The sequence below is a fragment of the Ochotona princeps genome, chromosome 1, assembly GCF_030435755.1.
Source record: "Ochotona princeps isolate mOchPri1 chromosome 1, mOchPri1.hap1, whole genome shotgun sequence".
NCBI lineage: Eukaryota > Metazoa > Chordata > Mammalia > Lagomorpha > Ochotonidae > Ochotona > Ochotona princeps.
This window is the reverse complement of record NC_080832.1, coordinates 161,770,596-161,787,843: the sequence shown is the minus strand read 5'-3', so window position 1 is coordinate 161,787,843 and position 17,248 is coordinate 161,770,596. Positions and strand designations below refer to the sequence as shown.

At 49.4% G+C, this 17,248-nt stretch overlaps 1 protein-coding gene across 1 annotated transcript in view; it reads left to right on the top strand.

The window, feature by feature from the left end:
• Positions 1-17,248, top strand: part of EXOC2 (exocyst complex component 2) — a 176,362-nt gene that overhangs the window by 98,573 nt on the left and 60,541 nt on the right. Inside the window, exons 12-17 of the mRNA XM_004596494.2 lie at positions 2,647-2,775; positions 5,242-5,366; positions 11,062-11,127; positions 11,550-11,707; positions 12,010-12,131; positions 13,292-13,353. Of these exons, the coding sequence (XP_004596551.2) occupies positions 2,647-2,775; positions 5,242-5,366; positions 11,062-11,127; positions 11,550-11,707; positions 12,010-12,131; positions 13,292-13,353 (662 nt within the window). The remainder of the gene's footprint in view (positions 1-2,646; positions 2,776-5,241; positions 5,367-11,061; positions 11,128-11,549; positions 11,708-12,009; positions 12,132-13,291; positions 13,354-17,248) is intronic.

Here is a 17,248-nt window from a genome sequence, read left to right as displayed (position 1 = left end):
CGCCAACATTTCTGTATGATTACAAAATACTGCTCTTAAACTATCTCAATGGGACATCTGCTATTTATTTTATTTTTTTCTGCTTTGTTTTAAGTGTCTTTTCTCTCAGTAAGAATCTAGATGGGGCTGCAGAGGAGGGCGGGGTGAGCAGAAGGCATAAATGGTGATGTTTTGGGTAACCACTTGTCCATCTTGGCTGCCCACGTGGGTGTTAGGCCATCAGTGCTTGCTCAGGGGTCACCCCGTGGATGCTTTTACCATGCGTTCGCTTTCTTGGAGCTATAATTATGAGTGATGTACTGGAGACGTGCCTTGGAGCCTGTGCCCAAGCAGAGTGAGGCTCAAGCAGGCAGGGGTGTCCGGACACATCCGTCTCTCTTTGGTCTGGGTTTCAGTGTTACGGGCTCCATATCTTCTGAAAGTAACCAAAAACCTTAGTACCTGTTGACCGTGCATGGTGGAAGGGGGGGGTTTGGCTCTGGGTGGCACCCGTAGTGTCCTCCCCCTTCCTGCCTCCCCTCCCCTTCATCTCCCTCTGTGTCTGCAGGGGCCGGGAGCCAGCCAGGAGCCAGCCGGCCCATGTTTGGTCAATAAGCAGCCGTGGGTGGTCGCAGACAAGGCCCCTGCTGTTCACAGGCAAAGGCGTTCAGGGGTGCTGCCAAGCGGCAACTCCAGGCCGCAGCCGAGCCGAGCAGGGAGTGCGTGGAGGCTTGGAACACACAGGGGCCTCCTTGCCTGGTGCTGCCGAGGCGGTGCATCCCCCACGCAGGGGCCCTCTGACCTGACTCGGCTGTGACCTAGGGAAGTTTCCTGCAAGTCCCAGCTAACGGGAGTCCTCCTCCTTGCCCATATTTTATTTATTTATTTTTTTAGATTGCTAGGGTTCAGCATGTTGTCACAAGCCCAAGGTCTCAGGCCTGGGCAGCGACTGTGAAGCTGGGGTGCTTGTATCTGGCGGACAGCTCCGAGGTGCTGCCACAGATGGACAGCAGCACCCAGCACTGCTCTGTGGACTTGTCGAGCCAACCCTGCAGCACCCGCTGATTTTCGTTGACCAAAGTCTCGGGCTTCTGGTTGTTTCTGCACGGCACCTTTGGTTCTTGGAAGTGACCAGGACTGCGTCATTAGTGGTTTTATTGTTGTATCTGCAGTTTCTGAAAACGAATTTTCCACCTCTTCACCTTTATTGAAATGAAATTCCTGTTCTGTGTTTATATCGTATTCCAAAAAAATTTTTTTTTCCCTGTATTGGCTTGTTGGTGATTTGTTAAGCATATCTGCGCACGCACAGAAAGGAAAATTATCACTGTTGAATGTGCTCAGTTCAGCTGCGGCAGAAAATGCTGAACTGCAGGAGGAACATTCTGGCCTTGGTGCTCGGGAATGAGAGGGCTGACTTGTATGTGTGCGTGAAGCTGTGCCCTGAGCAGCTGGCTGTACACACTACCAAGTTCTCATCAACGCTTCCCTTTGCGGCTTTTTTTTTTTTTTTTTTTTTTTTTTTGCTTTTGGTGTGTTTGTGATGCACTTTCATTCTCAGGCAGAATTTCTGCATCTCCTTGATATGTGGAGGGAAGCATTTTTTTAATGCATCTTGTTTATCAAACCAACAAAACAAACCAAAAACCAAAAACACTGAATTGCAGCAGCCGTGAGCAGCAGATGAATTTTTGAACTCAGTGCGTCCTTTCCTTTACAGCTGGCCCTTTTATGTCAGTTGTAACCTGCTGGATGTGTTTCTAATGCTAAAAGGAAGCAGGCTTCCTTTGCAAACACATCAGAAAACTCTAATTTTGCTGTCAGTTTCCTGAATTCTGCAATTGAAAGCCATTGTGACTAATACAGATTTAAAAGGAAAACATCACCAGTCATGAAAACTCCCACATAGCATGTCCTCTTTAACTACAGGAAAATAAAAAAGAACTAATACGAGAATACGTGTTTCTTGGTGTTTCTTTCACTCTACTCTGGCACATGTTTTTGTGTTTTGCTGGAAACGTGCTGGACCTCTCTGCTCTCCCGACCCATTACGGACTAACGTAGGCATCAAAAGTATATTAGGTTTTACAGTTCTTTGATGTAGATCATAAGCAGTCTGACTCACATTGATTATTGGTTCATTGCTTACATCACAATATCTTATTGCGTGCGATACAGGCTGTTTGAGGTTGAAATAATATTGCAATTTACAGATACTATTTTTTGGAGTGACATCATTTCATCTTAAATTAAGACAAACATGTGGTATCTAACTTTCTGGGATTGACTCATTTCCCTTAGCATAATGGTTTCCAGTTGGGCCCATTTGGACACAAAGAACTGCATTTCGTTTTTTGTTTTTTTTTTAAATAGCTGAGTAGTATTCCATGGAGTAGATGAACCATAGCTTTCTTATCCAATCCTCTGTTGATGGGCATTTCGATTGCTTCCAAGTTTTTGGAATTATTGTTTGTGCTGCTATAGGGGTGCATGTCTGACAGGCTGGGAATAGTGTTCAAAGCTAGTTTGAGAAAAAATGTCTCCAGTAGAAATGCCCCTCTGTGAAAAAGCGTGGAGCTGTGGGACAGGAAGTAGTCTCGGTGAGCAAGATGCCAAGTGTGCAGAGCTGGGACCTGCAGCCGTCACACCTCGCGATGTCTCTTACAGGCAACCCCGGGCCGCACAGCCCCATGCTCGACCCTGAGACCGATGCCCGCCCCTCCCTGGCACTGGCCCACCTCGCCCAGACGGCGTCACTCAAGAGGGGCAGCAGCTTCCAGTGTGCGCGGGAAGACAGTGAGTGCCCCCGCCCCCACACCTGATCTCTGTCACGTGTGCTCCTGTGGTTTGTTGGGCACTGCGCAGTTCCATTCTGGCTGGCTGTGCTGCCAGCCTCTGGCTCTATGCTTGTCACGTAACCACGCGTTGACTGAAGCCACTTGGTCCCTTCTCTGGGACGGCTCTTACAGGCCTGCTGGACCACAGGTTACCCTGTAGGTGACACAGGCGGTATTCGTTTCCACTCCACTTGTCGTGATAGACTCAGTCACTGAACTTCAGCTGTTGTTTTAACTGTGTATTCCTATGATCTGTCCAGAAGGCAGAGTGAACCAGGCAGAACTCCCACGTGGGTGGCAGGAAACACCTGGGCTCTAGTCTGGCACACCGGCGTCCCAAGCAGTGTTGCACCCAGTAAGCCACACGCCTGCCCCAAGCTCCAGCTTTCCTAATTTTTTTTTTAGATTTTTTATAAAGATTTATGGATTTTTATTTGAAAGGCAGATGTAAAGAAAGAGAAGGAGAGACAGAAATCTTCCATCCACTGGTTAACTCCCCCAGTGACCATAATGGCTGGAGCTGGGCCAGTCTGAAGCCAGGAGCCTCCTCTAATTGTGGCACATGAGTGCAGGGTCCCAAGGCCTCGTGCCTGCCTTCCACTGCCTTCCCAGGCCATGTGCAGGGCACTGGGGCAGAGGTGGAGCAGCCGGGACTCAGTCACGTATGGGATGCCGGTGCTGCAGGTGGAGGCTTAGCAAGATTTACCACTGCACCATTCCTGTCCCCCCCTTAAAAAAAATCCAGTGTATATGCGGAGGCTTCCGGGCAGCGTGCTTGTTGCCGTTCTTGGGTCTGTTGCTGTTGGGGGATGCTCTCTCCCCGAGTCCCCGTTACATGGTTCAGGGGACTTGTTTGCTGTTTTCCCTGGTGTGGATGTGTCCCAGACGCTGTGACTGCTCAATGCCAGGTGTCTTGCCTTTGCTTGTCTTCCTTTGGAGAACGCAGGGCTTTTTTCTGTTTCCCCGGGCAGCTCGGTTACTACCAGGACATTGCCAGGGCCCGCTGGTGAGCTTCACCAACAGCAGTTCTAGAATAACCTCTCTTCTAGGGACCCTCAGCCTTGTCTTAGCACCACTTCCCTGCCACCTCTGCCATCCAGGAACTGTCCAAAGGGAAGCAGCACACAAGTCCCCTGCCTTGGACACCTCTGCCTGGCCCTGCCCAGTGCTGTCTGGGGTCTGTAAACAGCTGTCGGATAGTTCCTTGTGCTTGTCTGATTGTTTAGTGCTGGCGGGAAACACAAGTCAGAGTGAGTCAACTTTAATTTCTCCCACATAATCACCTGAAATGCAGATGTAGAGAAGGATGGCTTGCAGTGAACGGAAAGTACAGATGAAGTGCAGAGAGCGCCTTCTGCACCTGGCTGTCGGAGCAGCGCTGAGGAGCCTGCATTCTTAGCCTGTCTGCGCCTGAGGAACACGGGGTGTTTCACCCGACCCCTCAAGCCCGTTCCTTTCATTGCTCCTGGAATGAAACAGCTCCTGACCTTGTCTGATCAGTGATAAGTCACAGGGGCCTGTAACTTGGATACGGCAGGTTCTGCAGGAAAGAAAAATCCAGATTCATTCCTCCCGTTGGAGCGATGTGAGTGTGAAGCCCTAGATTCAGAAGGAAGGTGGTAAGGAACACTCTCATAAAATACACATGTACACATTCAGCCTCTGTAGCAGGAGCAGCACCAAGAGCTGCTCTTGGGCCAGGAGGCTCTCTGCCCAGCCCCGTGGCAATTGAGCACCGCTGTGTCCGGCATCCGCAGGCCCGGGCCCAGCGGGGTCGGCCGGTGGCAGGGTGTAGGAGCTGTGCTGGCGCGCCTTACCAGGCCACTGCGCTCAGACTGCGCACACCCATGAAGCTGCCGTCAGGGACTGTGCCGAAGAGGGCATTGCGGTTGGCACACTGTGTTTCTGCCTGTAGTCATCGTCTACAGTAAGCCCTAGAATGCCAGTGAATTGATGAGCTTACCAAGAGAAAAGCTGGCTTTGCTTGGTCATTCTTACAGTTTTTCAAGAATTCTTTTGAGTCTGAAAAGGTAGTGTCCCTTTCCTTTAGAAATGGAGAGCGGTGTCTGCTGGACCTCTCAGGAGGCCCATTCTGTGTGTGGAATGCATGGCTGTGTGGAGTATATGCAATGACAGATGTGGCGTTACAGATGTTGTAGAGCACGCGTGTGGATGTGGAGTGTGGATGTGCCGTCCTTCCGTGCTGACTTGTCCCAGTCAGTCCAGTCCCCAAGGCTCTTGTAAGCACCCGAGCACAGGTGCAGAACCAGTGGATCTCAGACTGTCCTCCTGGGCTTCCCTGTGCAGTCCAGCTGTGGCAGCCCCAAGGCGCTGCAGGTGCTCGGCCTACGAGGCCGAGCTGGAATTGTGCTGCAAGATCACAGTCTGGCCTTCTCAGAGTTCTTTGTTCCTTTCTCCCCCTCAGCCTGGAGATACAAAACTCCCCACAGGGTGGCGTTTGTTGAAAAGTTGACCAAGCTTGTGTTAAGTCAGCTGCCCAACTTCTGGAAGCTCTGGATTTCCTATGTGAATGGAAGCCTCTTTAGCGAGGTGAGTATCTGAACCTGACCCTAGGGGGAGCTAAGTCATTGTGAATTGCTAGGGTTGAAGCTGTAAGGTTGGGAGGGAGGGAGGCACGGATTTAAAGAACCACATAATCCAGTGTTGATAGCAAGTGTCACTTATTTTAAGATTAACTTGAAAATTAATTTTGTGTGTTGTTTGAGAAACTCTAGCATTGAGTAAGCTTAGGAGCTTGAACAAGTACCTCAATTTCTTCTGGAACTCAGTTTCCTCATCTCTGAGAATAGTAAAACAGGAAGGGTACCTGTCTTGAACAGGTGGTAAGATTAACTGGTCAATTACAGAAGAAAGAAAACTTAAATACTGTCAGTGTGACGCACATCAGATCTGGTGATGGCTGCGCTGCTGTGCGGTAAGCCGCGCACACGGCAAATGGATGCAGTGGTCACAGTTCGTACACAGGTGCACAAGTGTGTTTTTGTCTTATTTTTTAAATTAGCCTTTGCATGTCCATGAGTCACCTGTTTTCTTAATATTTTGGTCATCATTGGTAGCACAGGAAGTATGAAAAGAAGGGAACGACTTTGGAATTTGTGTGTAGTGCTAAAGAATCAGACTCGTTATTTATTTTTTTTAATTAACATGTTTCTGAACAAGACAGACACAGCTGTCATAAATGGTTCATGCCCCAAATGTCCACCACAGCTGGGGTTGGATCAAGCCAAAATCGGAAAACAGAAACTCCATCAAGGCCTCCTGTGCCATCACCTGCCGGTTTCCAGGGTGCATACTAGCAGGAAGCTAGAACTAGAGTTGGCCTTAACTGGGCACCCCTCTGTGGAATGCAGATGTCGCAGGTAGCAGCTTAACCACCAGCTGAATGTCCACCCCAGGGCTTATCACTTGATAGTCTCAGGTGAGGTGCTCCCTGGAAGGTGTACAGTTCCCAGAATGCACTGGTGGACTCGAGTGCCTTCTGTCTTAAGCTGCATCCAGGGTCGCCCCGTCAGGTTCAAGCAGGGGAGGCTGGGGGGAGCTGAGTCTTCCATTGGGATAAGCCTGTTCTTGCCGCCTTTGGACTCAGCAGTGCAGAAAGCAGTCGTGGCAAGAACCAAAGTTGCTCCTGAATTTTTATTCTCGTGGTTTAAGACCCTTTCTTCCTCTCTCCTTCTTGGAGGAAGGAAGTTACATGTCTGGGTCCCTCCAGTCTTGCTGACCACGAACATAAATTGATGCTGGGATTAAAGAAATCATATTGTACCCTGGATTATTTTCTTTCATCTATTTTAATTCTTTGTCCATGTTTTATTTTTCATTTTAACCTACCAGATCCCTAGGTCCTCATTGGTTGTTTATGTTCTTGTTCGTACAGCAGGCTTTCTAACCCATAAACATTTACTTAGTCTCTTGACCAGGATTTAGCAGTGCGTTACTATTTTGTTTTTCTGAAATTCAGCAGCGTAAGAGCTGCCATGTACTTTACAGGTGAGCCTTCCAGCAGCAAAGCATTCGCTTTCTTCCTTTCTGTCTGCATCACTTGATTAGGCACAAATGGCCCACCACCCTTCCCCCAGGCATGGCATAGAGGAAGTGATGAAAGGCCTGTGGAGTCTGGCTGGGCCTCATGAATGCCAAGCTCCTTGGCATTCTTGGAGCTCTGCCTCTGTGAGTGTGTTGTCAGCTAAGCCACATTACCATGAACCTCAGCCAGGGAGGGTCGTGCAGCTTGCAGTGCTGAGAACAGCTCCAGGCTGGGGAGGGGGGTGGAGCTCTCGGTGCTTCGGGCAACCTCCAGAGCCAATAGCTGCACTGCGCACTTGGCCCCTGCTTAGAAACTCCCACCCTGTGCCCCTGGACCCAGCGAGCTCCTAGATTTCCTCCAAGCACCATGCACAGTTTACCGGAAGCATCCATTGTGTACCCCTCCTTCACTGTGACCTCGCACCCTCCCACTCACTTCTACAGAGCTGGCTTGAGAGCTCGTGAGTTGGCCTAAGCCGAGTGCTTAGAGCAGTTATGCCTAACATAATTGGAAGTTAGGTTGGTTCTCACTGTTTGTAATTACTGCATGGAACCTCATCAGCTTGGCACATGATGGGTCTCATTGGACAAACTTGGTAGCATCAAGATACAGTAGACTGATGAACTGGTGCAGCTGATTGGTTAACTCAACTGAAGAATTAGTCCCTTAGGAAGTTGATTTTAAACCATATTTTTTCCTAGTCGATTATTTCTCTTTGATGTACTACTTATATGTTGCCTACTACGCAAGGATATGTCAACTGCCTTATCTTGAGTCTTCTTTAAGATTTAATTTTCTTGAAAGCAGAGCTACACACAGACATAGACAGAAAGAGACATCTTCCATCTCCTGGTTCATTTGCTAAATGGCTGCAATAGCCAGAGCTAGGTCAGGCCAGAGCCAGGAGCCAGGAGCTTCGTCCAGGTCTCCCACATGGGTGCAGGATCCCAGGGACTTGGGCCGTCTTCCACTACTTTTCCCAGGCTGTCAGCAGGGAGCTGGATGGGAAGTAGAGCAGCCGGGACTCCAGTTGGCAGGCCTGTGAGATGCCGATGTCACAAGCAGTGGCCCTGCTGGACCATGATGCCCATCCCATCCTCAGTCTTTCTTGTATCGTTAGAAGCACTGGGAATTTTTGAATAGGGACATTTCAGTGAAAAAGAGACTTTCCTTCATTACAAATTCGTACATAGTTGTGACTGAAAAAAATTGAACTAGTTGGTTATAGTCAAAAAAGAGAAGACTTCAGAATTCATGTTCTTTGGATATGCCTGTGTTTCTGTTTATGCCTTTCAGCTTGGCCTGTAGGCTTGTAGTAGCGGTTCTGATTCGTTACAGCTCATCCTGTAGACTCAGGCATGCTTTAAACTGCTTGCCCTCCACTGCACATCTAGAAAGGCTGGAAGGGAAGTGGAGGGAGTGGAAGTGGCTGTGAGGAAAGTGGCTGACAGACCGCCACTATCAACGTGTGAGTGAAACTCAGAAACTAATTACATTAATGCTAGGAAAGTTTGGGGTTTTCTGATAGTTGATATTTCATCTCATACAATAAACATTTACAATATTTTAACAATTTTCTCACAATTTTTTTTGCTATAGAACTATTTTGCCTTATTAATAATCCATCCGTTAAAGACTTAGGTGAAGTTTCCAACAGCTTAAAAAATATTGGCTTTTCAACATATATGAATCAAAACAGTGAAATCTAGCCGTTGGTCTTACCACAAAGTAGTTTTGGTCTGTGTGTGCAGGAAAGACTTAAGGCTTTTAGTTAACGAAATGGTTAATAATAGGCCAAGATCTTATCTCTAGCTACAATTTTAAAGACAGGGCACTCCTGCATGAAAATGTAAAGCATCCAAATAATTGTTAAGCACTGAGAATCAACGTTTTTGAAAGACATGTAATTTGTAGAGTGTAAAGTGAAAGGTCCTGTATGTTCCAGAATTAGCTTTTCTTTTAAAAACAGGATGAGTCTTAAGTTAGTCATTCTGGTGGCGGTGTCCCAGTCCCCATCTGATCACAGGAATAAGTGACTGTTGGCTGATGAACACTGACAGGGACTCTACAGGGAGAGTGTTTCCTGTACTCTCCACCTGTTTTTCACATGCGTGGAGGCATGTCTGTGAAACGCTGCACAACCCCCAGCTGTCCAGCAGGTGTCGTCGCTCAGGAGCATCGGCTTGATGGTAACCTTGTTTTGAGCCTTGTTTTTTTTTCCCAGAAAGTTGAGACTTTTTTTTTTTTATTCTGAAAAGGAGAGACACAGACACCAAGTCAGAGACATTTAGACAGAGATTTTCAAGCCATGGGCTCACTCTCCAAATGTTTGCCGACAGCTGGGGTGGGACCAGGCTGGTCAGGAGCCTGGAACTCCTCTGTGGCCAGCCACGTGCATGGCAGGGACCCACGTGCTGGAGGCATCACCAGCGACCTTTCCAGTGCTGCGTTGGAACTGGAGGCAGACATGAGCTCTGCTTCCCTGGTGACACCTGCGGGTGTCCCCAGTGACATTGGAGCCACCAAGCCAAGCATGTGCTCCCAATAGAAGGCTGCTTTATGACATAGCGGTGGTTGTTATTATTATTATTATTATTATTTAGAACTGTTTCTCCTAACAGCTGGCTATGAACTGTGCTTACACAGTCTCACTCTGTACCAAGTTTGGAATCAGGTGCCTCTGGAGATGCCGTTAGAGAAGGCATGTGCAGTTCTGAGCTGCCACGTTGGTTACCCCGAGTGTCCCGGGCCCTACATGGCTGGGGTTTCCCAGAGAAGCAGAGCCAGTGGGATGTGTGTGCACACACACACATATATACACAATTGTGTACATAACATACACACGCTTGCACACACACACGTGCACAGAGATGCCATGCACACACACATTTACTGCAAGGAATGGACTCGTGTGACCACCGGCAGGCTGGAGACCCTGAAGAGCTGATCCCAGCTCCTGTGCCGGCATCCGGAAGCAGGCTCCTCGTTTGCACTCATGGCGGAGGCAGGGGAAAGCCAGGTCTCGGCCACCCCAGGGCTGGCCCATCCACCTGCTGTCACTGTCATAATCTTGAAGGGTCTCTAACCATCAATAAGGGTTTAAATTTGTAAAAGATTTTCATATTGTTTCTGTTTGAAAGACAAAGAAGAGAGAAAGCAAGGAGAGTCTCACCTCTGCCGACTTGCTCCCCACGTGGCTGCTGCCATCAAGGCTGGGTCAAACTGTAGCCAGGAGCCTGAAGCTCCCTGTGGGTCTCCCGTGGGATTGCGGGGCCCCAGGGACTTGCTGCTTCCCCAGACCTTAAGCAGGGAGCTGGATCAGAAGTGGAGCGCCTGAAACATGGGATGCAAGAACTGCAGGTGGAGGGTGAGCCTACCGTGCTGGGGTGCCGGCCCCCACTTCGCATAATTATGTTACTGCTTTTGTATTTTGAAAGTTTATTGAACTTGCCTTTTTGGGGGTCATTTTAAATAAAATACAGGTTTTAGAAAATTTGTTAATGAAAGCTGAAATTCAATGGGATATGCTTCTTGTACAGTCATTGTAACCTTCCCTGCGTTTCTTTAAGTAGAAAGAAAAATATCAGAGGAAAGTACGAGTTAGAACGGTAAACAGGTGGAGGATTAATTTAGAAACATGTATTATATTCTGTCCTCAATTACAGTGTAAAATTCCTATAAGAAAAGCAGTGGCTTACAATTAATATGTATGTATGTGTATATATATATTATGTAGTGGCATATATATAATATATAGTGGCATATATATATATATATGGTGGCAGTTTAAACGTGTAGTCATAAGTATGTACCAAAAGATTGGAATAGATGCCTTAAGATGACCGCATAAATATTCAAGTTTGCGCTTTTAATATCTCTGCTAGAGAATGTGGCTTTGATATTTGATTGTTAACCCTAGGGCTTGCTGCTGAAAATGGCATTTGAAATTTAATTACCAAACTGCTTTCAATTTAGGATCATTTAAGGGAATTACAGCTCACGTTTTTCAAAATATAAATGGGCTTTCTGCTGTTGTAAGATTTCCCGGTGTTAACATAGATTATTTCCTAAGCATTCCTTTTAAGCAGGCTGAAGTCACGATTCATGCCGTCTTCACGCACACCTGACGAAGCCCTCCTTGTTCTCACAACTTTCTAAAAGACGGCCAATGCATGTTGTTTCTGTCGTTCATTCTTTCAGACTGCTGAGAAGTCGGGCCAGATTGAACGAGCCAAGAACGTGACACAGAGACAAGGTGATTTCAAGGTATGTGGCGGGTGCTGCCTGTGCTGAGGCAGAATAGCTGAGCCGGGTCCCTCGGAGAGGGGAGAGACTCACTCGCTCAAGGGCTGGAGGCTGCCAGTCCCCGAGTTTGACCCCTGGTGGGAACCCTCTTGAAGAGGGCTGGGGAGCAGAGGGTCCCCCTGCAGCGGTGGATCAGCCCCCAGGAGAACAACCCAGGGCCCCAGGAACATTGCTTCAGCCTCCCCGAGGCCTCCTCGAGCAGCTCCCCTAGAGCCTAGAGAGTTCTTTGCACAGTGTGGGATTTTTTTTTTTCTCATCTGAAGCTCTGGGGAGACCTTCCTGCCTAAAGCTGTCTTTGTTGCTCACCCCTGACAGTGGTGGTGTTCAGTCTGGTGAATGAGCTGTCACATGTGGCCCCCTCCTTCTTCCCCATGGCTGTCTAGACAATGATCCAGGAGGTGGTGCAGTCCCTGGTGAAGCTGATCCGCGGGGCTCTGCTGCCGCTCAGCATCCGAGAAGCGGAGGCCCGGCAGTACGGAGGCTGGGAGCTCAAGGCCGAGCTGTCAGGCCAGTGGCTGGCTCACGTCATCCAGACGCTGAGGTAGGGGTGCACGCAGCCTTGGTAGGGGGAGAGGGGTGGAGTGTGGGGAGCGGGATGTGCCGTGTAAAAAAAAAATTACTCGGTTGTGGGATATTATTCTCAGTACATTCAACAAAGCTGACATCGAGGCGCGCCCTTAGCCGCTCTGGAGTTTGTGTGGGATGGGCCTGTCACAGCGTGCCTCCATTGCTGACGGTAATGCCACCAGCTTTGCAGGCTCTCGCTGCCGCCTGACGCCGTGGCAGGAAGGGCTGTGTGAACACATTGGACTCACGTGCTACTGTTGTGTCGCCCTCCGCAAGGCTGACCTATGAGTCCCTGACTGCCCTCGAAATCCCCAACGACATGTTGCAAAACATCCAGGACCTCATCCTGGACCTGCGCGTGCGGTGCGTGAAAATCACCCTGCAGCACACGGCCGAAGGTACGTGGGGGGACGCGGGCGGCAGGTGCATGGGGGGATGCGGAAGGCAGGCAGCCGGTGTGCGGTGGTCAGCACGGCAGGCTGCCACCTTCTCAACTTCCAAATCCTGGAGGGTTTTTTTTTTCCTTTAAAGACAGGTGGTCACTCCGGGGAACTGTGCATAAACGTACCTTAGTTCTAGCTGTTGGACAGAACCTACCTCCCCACATTAACTGCCTCTCTCCCCCAAATTTTGGGGATCATTTGAACTCAGCGTAGATTCAAGATTGAGTGAAAAATTCAGATTTGTATACTCTGGCCTACAGTGGGTCATAACTAGAAATGTCAAATATGAGCCGGATATCCACGCATGCAGGTGTATAGAGTATTATTTCAGTTTTGAGAATGTTTATAAGTTTAATTTAGAAAAAGATCAGTGTAAGACAGAGTTAGACTGCCGGAAGTGGTGCCCGGATAGTGACAGTTTTTAATGATTCACGTTGTGTTCAGACTTTGAAAAGTTTCCAGGGTTTCTCTCTGTAGAATCATAGAAAGAACAAATACCATTTTTACTAAGAAGTAGCCCTTCTGGCTATTAGAACAGTCGAGCATTTTTAGAACTGGTACTCACCATTGTCTGCCAGCCAGTGCCTGGCAGATGTCCTCTGTGCAAGGTGTAAGTGGAGAGCGAGGGGGAACCAGTGGAGAGCGTCACGTGGGTCACCACTCCCAGTCCTCCCGGGGCTGGGCCAGGCTGCGGAGCTAGTGGGGAAGCAGGTGCGGAGCCTGCAGCCCAGGAGGGACCGTGATGCTGGAATCAGGAGCCTTGTAGATGCCAAGTAGAATCCAGAATAGAACAGTGCTACAGGCTTCATGACTTACCATATGGACGTGTATGAATGCTTGAGAACTAATGTGCCGTTGACTTATGTTGTACTTTGTGCTGGCCTAGAATTCTCCAAATCGGGCTTTGCAGTGAAAAACAACCAAAAAATGTTTAATGTTGTATTAAGAAAATCCAGTGAACAATACATATTTAAATCCTCACAGCTCCCCAAATTGTATTGTGTCCCCACCGCTGTGGCGTCCTTGGAAGCCCAGCACAGTCTTTGTAGGTGTTGTGTCCTGGTGTGGTGAGGCGACCCTGGTAAGCAGGGTCTGTGTGCTTGTCTTCCACGCAGAAGTGAAGAGACTGGCCGAGAAGGAAGACTGGGCTGTTGACAACGAGGGATTGACTTCTCTGGTAAGCTCAGAGTCTTCTGGAGTGTTAGAGCGGATGCTGTAGTCAATAAAGAGTGCACTCTCTGCAAATGAAAAAAATAAATCGAAGCTTTGCAAAGTGTGCCTCCTTGTCACGTTTTGCCGACGCCCACCACAAATACTTACAGATCCGTGGAAGTGGTGGCGGTTTCCTTCGGCAGTGACCACTGTCTGTCCTGTTTGCATCTTTGCTTGCATGACTTCTGTTAAGATACTTGAGGCTTCGTTCTAAGTACTCTGTTACTCAGTCCTTAAAGTTTTTCAGCAAAGCAAGGCAAAAGAAACACTGTTACGGGGCCTCAGGCCAGACCAAACCGGATGGGACAGCTGCCAGTACGCCGCTCCTAGGAACCCGCATAGGTCAGATGCACTGCGCTCATTAGGGAGTCACCATTTTCTTAGTTGGCACTTGAGGCTCTCAGAACGCCTCGGAAAGCAGTGTCCATGTCACGGCGTGCTCCTGTGTCCGTGCCACGGCGTCCTCCTGTGTCCGTGCCACGGCGTGCTCCTGTGTCTGTGTCATGGCGTGCTCCTGTGTCCGTGCCATGGCGTGCTCCTGTGTCCGTGCCACGGCGTGCTCCTGTGTCCGTGTCATGGCGTGCTCCTGTGTCCGTGCCACGGCGTGCTCCTGTGTCTGTGTTGTGCCTAAGCTCCCGCCACAGTCCAACAGGGGGATGTGCAGCTCAGGGCAGTCCTTCACCACTGAATCTTCCACCTGCTTCCACGAGATGGGTTCCCTTTCCCCCGACGAGGGCCTGGCACCTCAGACCTGAAGCCAGAGCCCACAGCCCTGAGCTTACTCATGGCTGTAGTTCAGCCAAAAAGTGTCCAGCACCCAGCCAGCACAGCACCAGGCCACTGTCCTCATGCCTTCACCTGCAGTTGGCCGGAGGGTAGCCGCAGTCACATCTGCCAGCAGCCACTTCCATCGGTGGCATCATCGTCAGACTGGATTCTGGGGACTGGGAGTCCGGGTCGGGGCAGCCTGCAGTTTGCACCTTAGGTAGGGTGAGTGTCCACAGTGGCCTTCGCTTGCCTGGGCGCACACACCCACACCCGTGTTCCCTCCTCTCGTTCGGATTCTGTACTCCTTACTGACCGGCTCCCGCTGGGAGGGGGAGGTTGGGCCCATCCTGTTATCCCCAAGGCGGAGGTTCTGTCTTTAGTTGATTTCCGTATGTATGAATGACCTGACATGTGCAATAGTGTGGTTTAGAAAAGCAGTGCCTTTCTCTCAAAGTCATGCTTGGAGCAAGCTAGGGAAGTTTGTCATTAGGATTCGTTGAATTGCAATTCTGTTTTAAGGAATGTAGCTCTCGTAGAAGCGTGCCGATTGGGTGTAGGCTGTAGTCATGATGATTTGTGTTTACGTAAAGGTTATCTTCTATTTCTGCCTCTGCCTCGCTCAGGCAGTCTTGTTTTGGGCTTGTCTTGAAGCCTGTGGGAAAGGAGCTGTGCTTCAGGAGAGCGTCCTGTATTGACAACGTGTCCCAACAGCAACGTTAAGTCCAGTCAATTCAAGTTAACTTCATTTCCTTGTAGGTTTGTGCGTGTGTGTCTGTGTGTGTGAGAAAGAGATAGAGAGATGGTCACTGGAAAATCTAAACTTTCGTCTGTGGCCGAGTTGGAGGCCCACACATGCTGCTTGGTGGACAGCCCTGGAGTGAGGGACACGTTGCATTGAGTGTGAGCGTCAGAACTTGGTTCAGTCCTCACAGTGCCCAACAGACCATGTGACGTGCCCAGCTCCAGCGTCTTAGTGTTTAAAGGAGGGGCAGGGAGCTGCATGGTGTGCTGGGATTGGATGAGATAGTTCAGGCTAACACTCCTGCAAAGTTCTAGACAAATCCGCCAGATTCTTACTTGTTAAATTAAAACTTGTCAGACCTGGGGCCACTAGGCTATGATACCTCATGGTAGCCCTCACTGGGTTTCCAAAGCTCTTTCTACAGAGGGGTTGCCACAAAGTTCCTGGGAACTGTGTTTAATGGAAGAAAAACTGTGCCTGGGTTTTCAGAGGTTTTGCATAGAAATGATTCTGTTTTCCCCACACACTGTCTCCCTCCTAAACTCCATCCTGGGTATCTCAGCCTGCTTCCAGGCTGGACCAAGCGGGAATTAGTGAAGCCCATTCAGGAATAACTCGCCTCAGATGTGCACACGTGCAGGGAGCAGGCCCCCTCTGCCCCTGGTTCTGTGTTCGGGATGCCTTCCACAAATCCCTCCTGTGCAGAGAGGGCAAGTGGAGCGTCTGTCTGCATCCTGTGATGCAACTGCCAGCTGTGGGAACGGTGCTGCCTTTCCAAGGGGCTTCCTCGGCTGGTGCCCCTGGCATACCCGCTCATCCCAGAGAGCCGCCAGGTCCCAGGAGGCATTGGCTGATTGTAGGAGGTCAGCCCTGTGACAGTGCTCCAAAATGGTGACTATAGAAACTTTTTTTTTTTAAAGATTGATTGATTTTTTTTATTGAAAGGCAGATTTACATAGAAGGAGAGACAGAGATCTTCCAACCATTAGTTTACTTTCCAGATGCCCATAGCGCCAAAGTCTGGGGTGGTCCCAAGCCAGCAAGTTCTTCCAGGTATGCCACATGGGCACAGGGCCCCAAGGCCTTGAGTCATTCTGCACTGCACATTAACAGGGAGCCGTGTCAGAAGTGGAGCATCTGGATCAAGAACTGGCACCCACGTAGGGTGCCGACACTGTAGGTAGAGGCTTAATCTACTACTCCGTGCTACCAGCCATGGCTCAGCCACCAGACTGTAGGATCTTATGTGTGGCTTGTTTTCAGTTTATGCTCATGCGGTTTTAACTATAAGGTAACTCATTGTGTTGGGTCTCGCTGTGACTTCACGCACACACACACATCACAGAAGTGTGTGCCAGGGAAGAAAGAACTAGAAACACAGTGCACCTTGTACATGACAGCTTCCCGCGCTCCCCTCGCCGACCCCGTATTTGCACTCTGCCAGGCCAGTTTGTAGTCAGATGGCTCTGAGGAAACACGCCAGCCAGTGCGATGGACTTGCGAACTCTGAGGGGGTCTCCTCACCGTCCAGCACACACACATGGACGCACATCTCTTAGCAGAAAAGGTCAGGCAAGGTCTGGAGCAAGAACCCAGGGTTGGTGTGGCATTGTTGGAGCGAGCGCCCTTTCTTGAGCAGTGGCACCGCCCCACACCACAGCCCCCTGATTTCTGTTTCCCTCCCCCTTTCCTTTGCATCAGCGTGGCCTTGTCTGCCGTGAGGCTCTGTCCCCCTGTGACCGGGCAGCGAGGCGTCCCTCACCACATGGTGACAGAGCCCCAGCTTCGCCCTGCTATGACTCTTCTTTCAGCTGAAGCCCCACTCTTCCCCTCAAACCCTCCGAGGACAGCTCATCTGAACGCACTGTGTTTTCTCCTGGGGCTCAGGATGACTTTCTCTCTCTCTCTCTCTCTCTCTTTTTTTTTCTATTTTTTAGTTTTCAGTGTAGACAATTCTGAGAATCTGCATTCTTGCAGCAGAGCAAGGGGTGGTAGGTTCTTACTCTAAGCTAAAGCGGGTGATTCACACGTCAGGCACAGAGGCAGGCCTGTTCTGAAAGCCAGTGTGCAGGCTCTCGTCTGCTCCCAGTGTCATGAAACTAGTCATTGAGCTTTCTAGTATTTTCCGTCGATGTGTCATTTCAAGGTATGTATAAAAATGCGACTAATAGCAAAGTCAGCTTCAAATTTTAACACAGGAAATGAAAAGAAGTGCATGCGGACAGCAGCCTCGAGCTGCCCACCATTAGATGTTCTATTTAATTCTCAATATTGTGGCTCTAGCATTGTTTTCACATCTTAAATTTCCCAGATTCTCAGGCAGAAAGGTCAGATAAGTGACATCACTCAC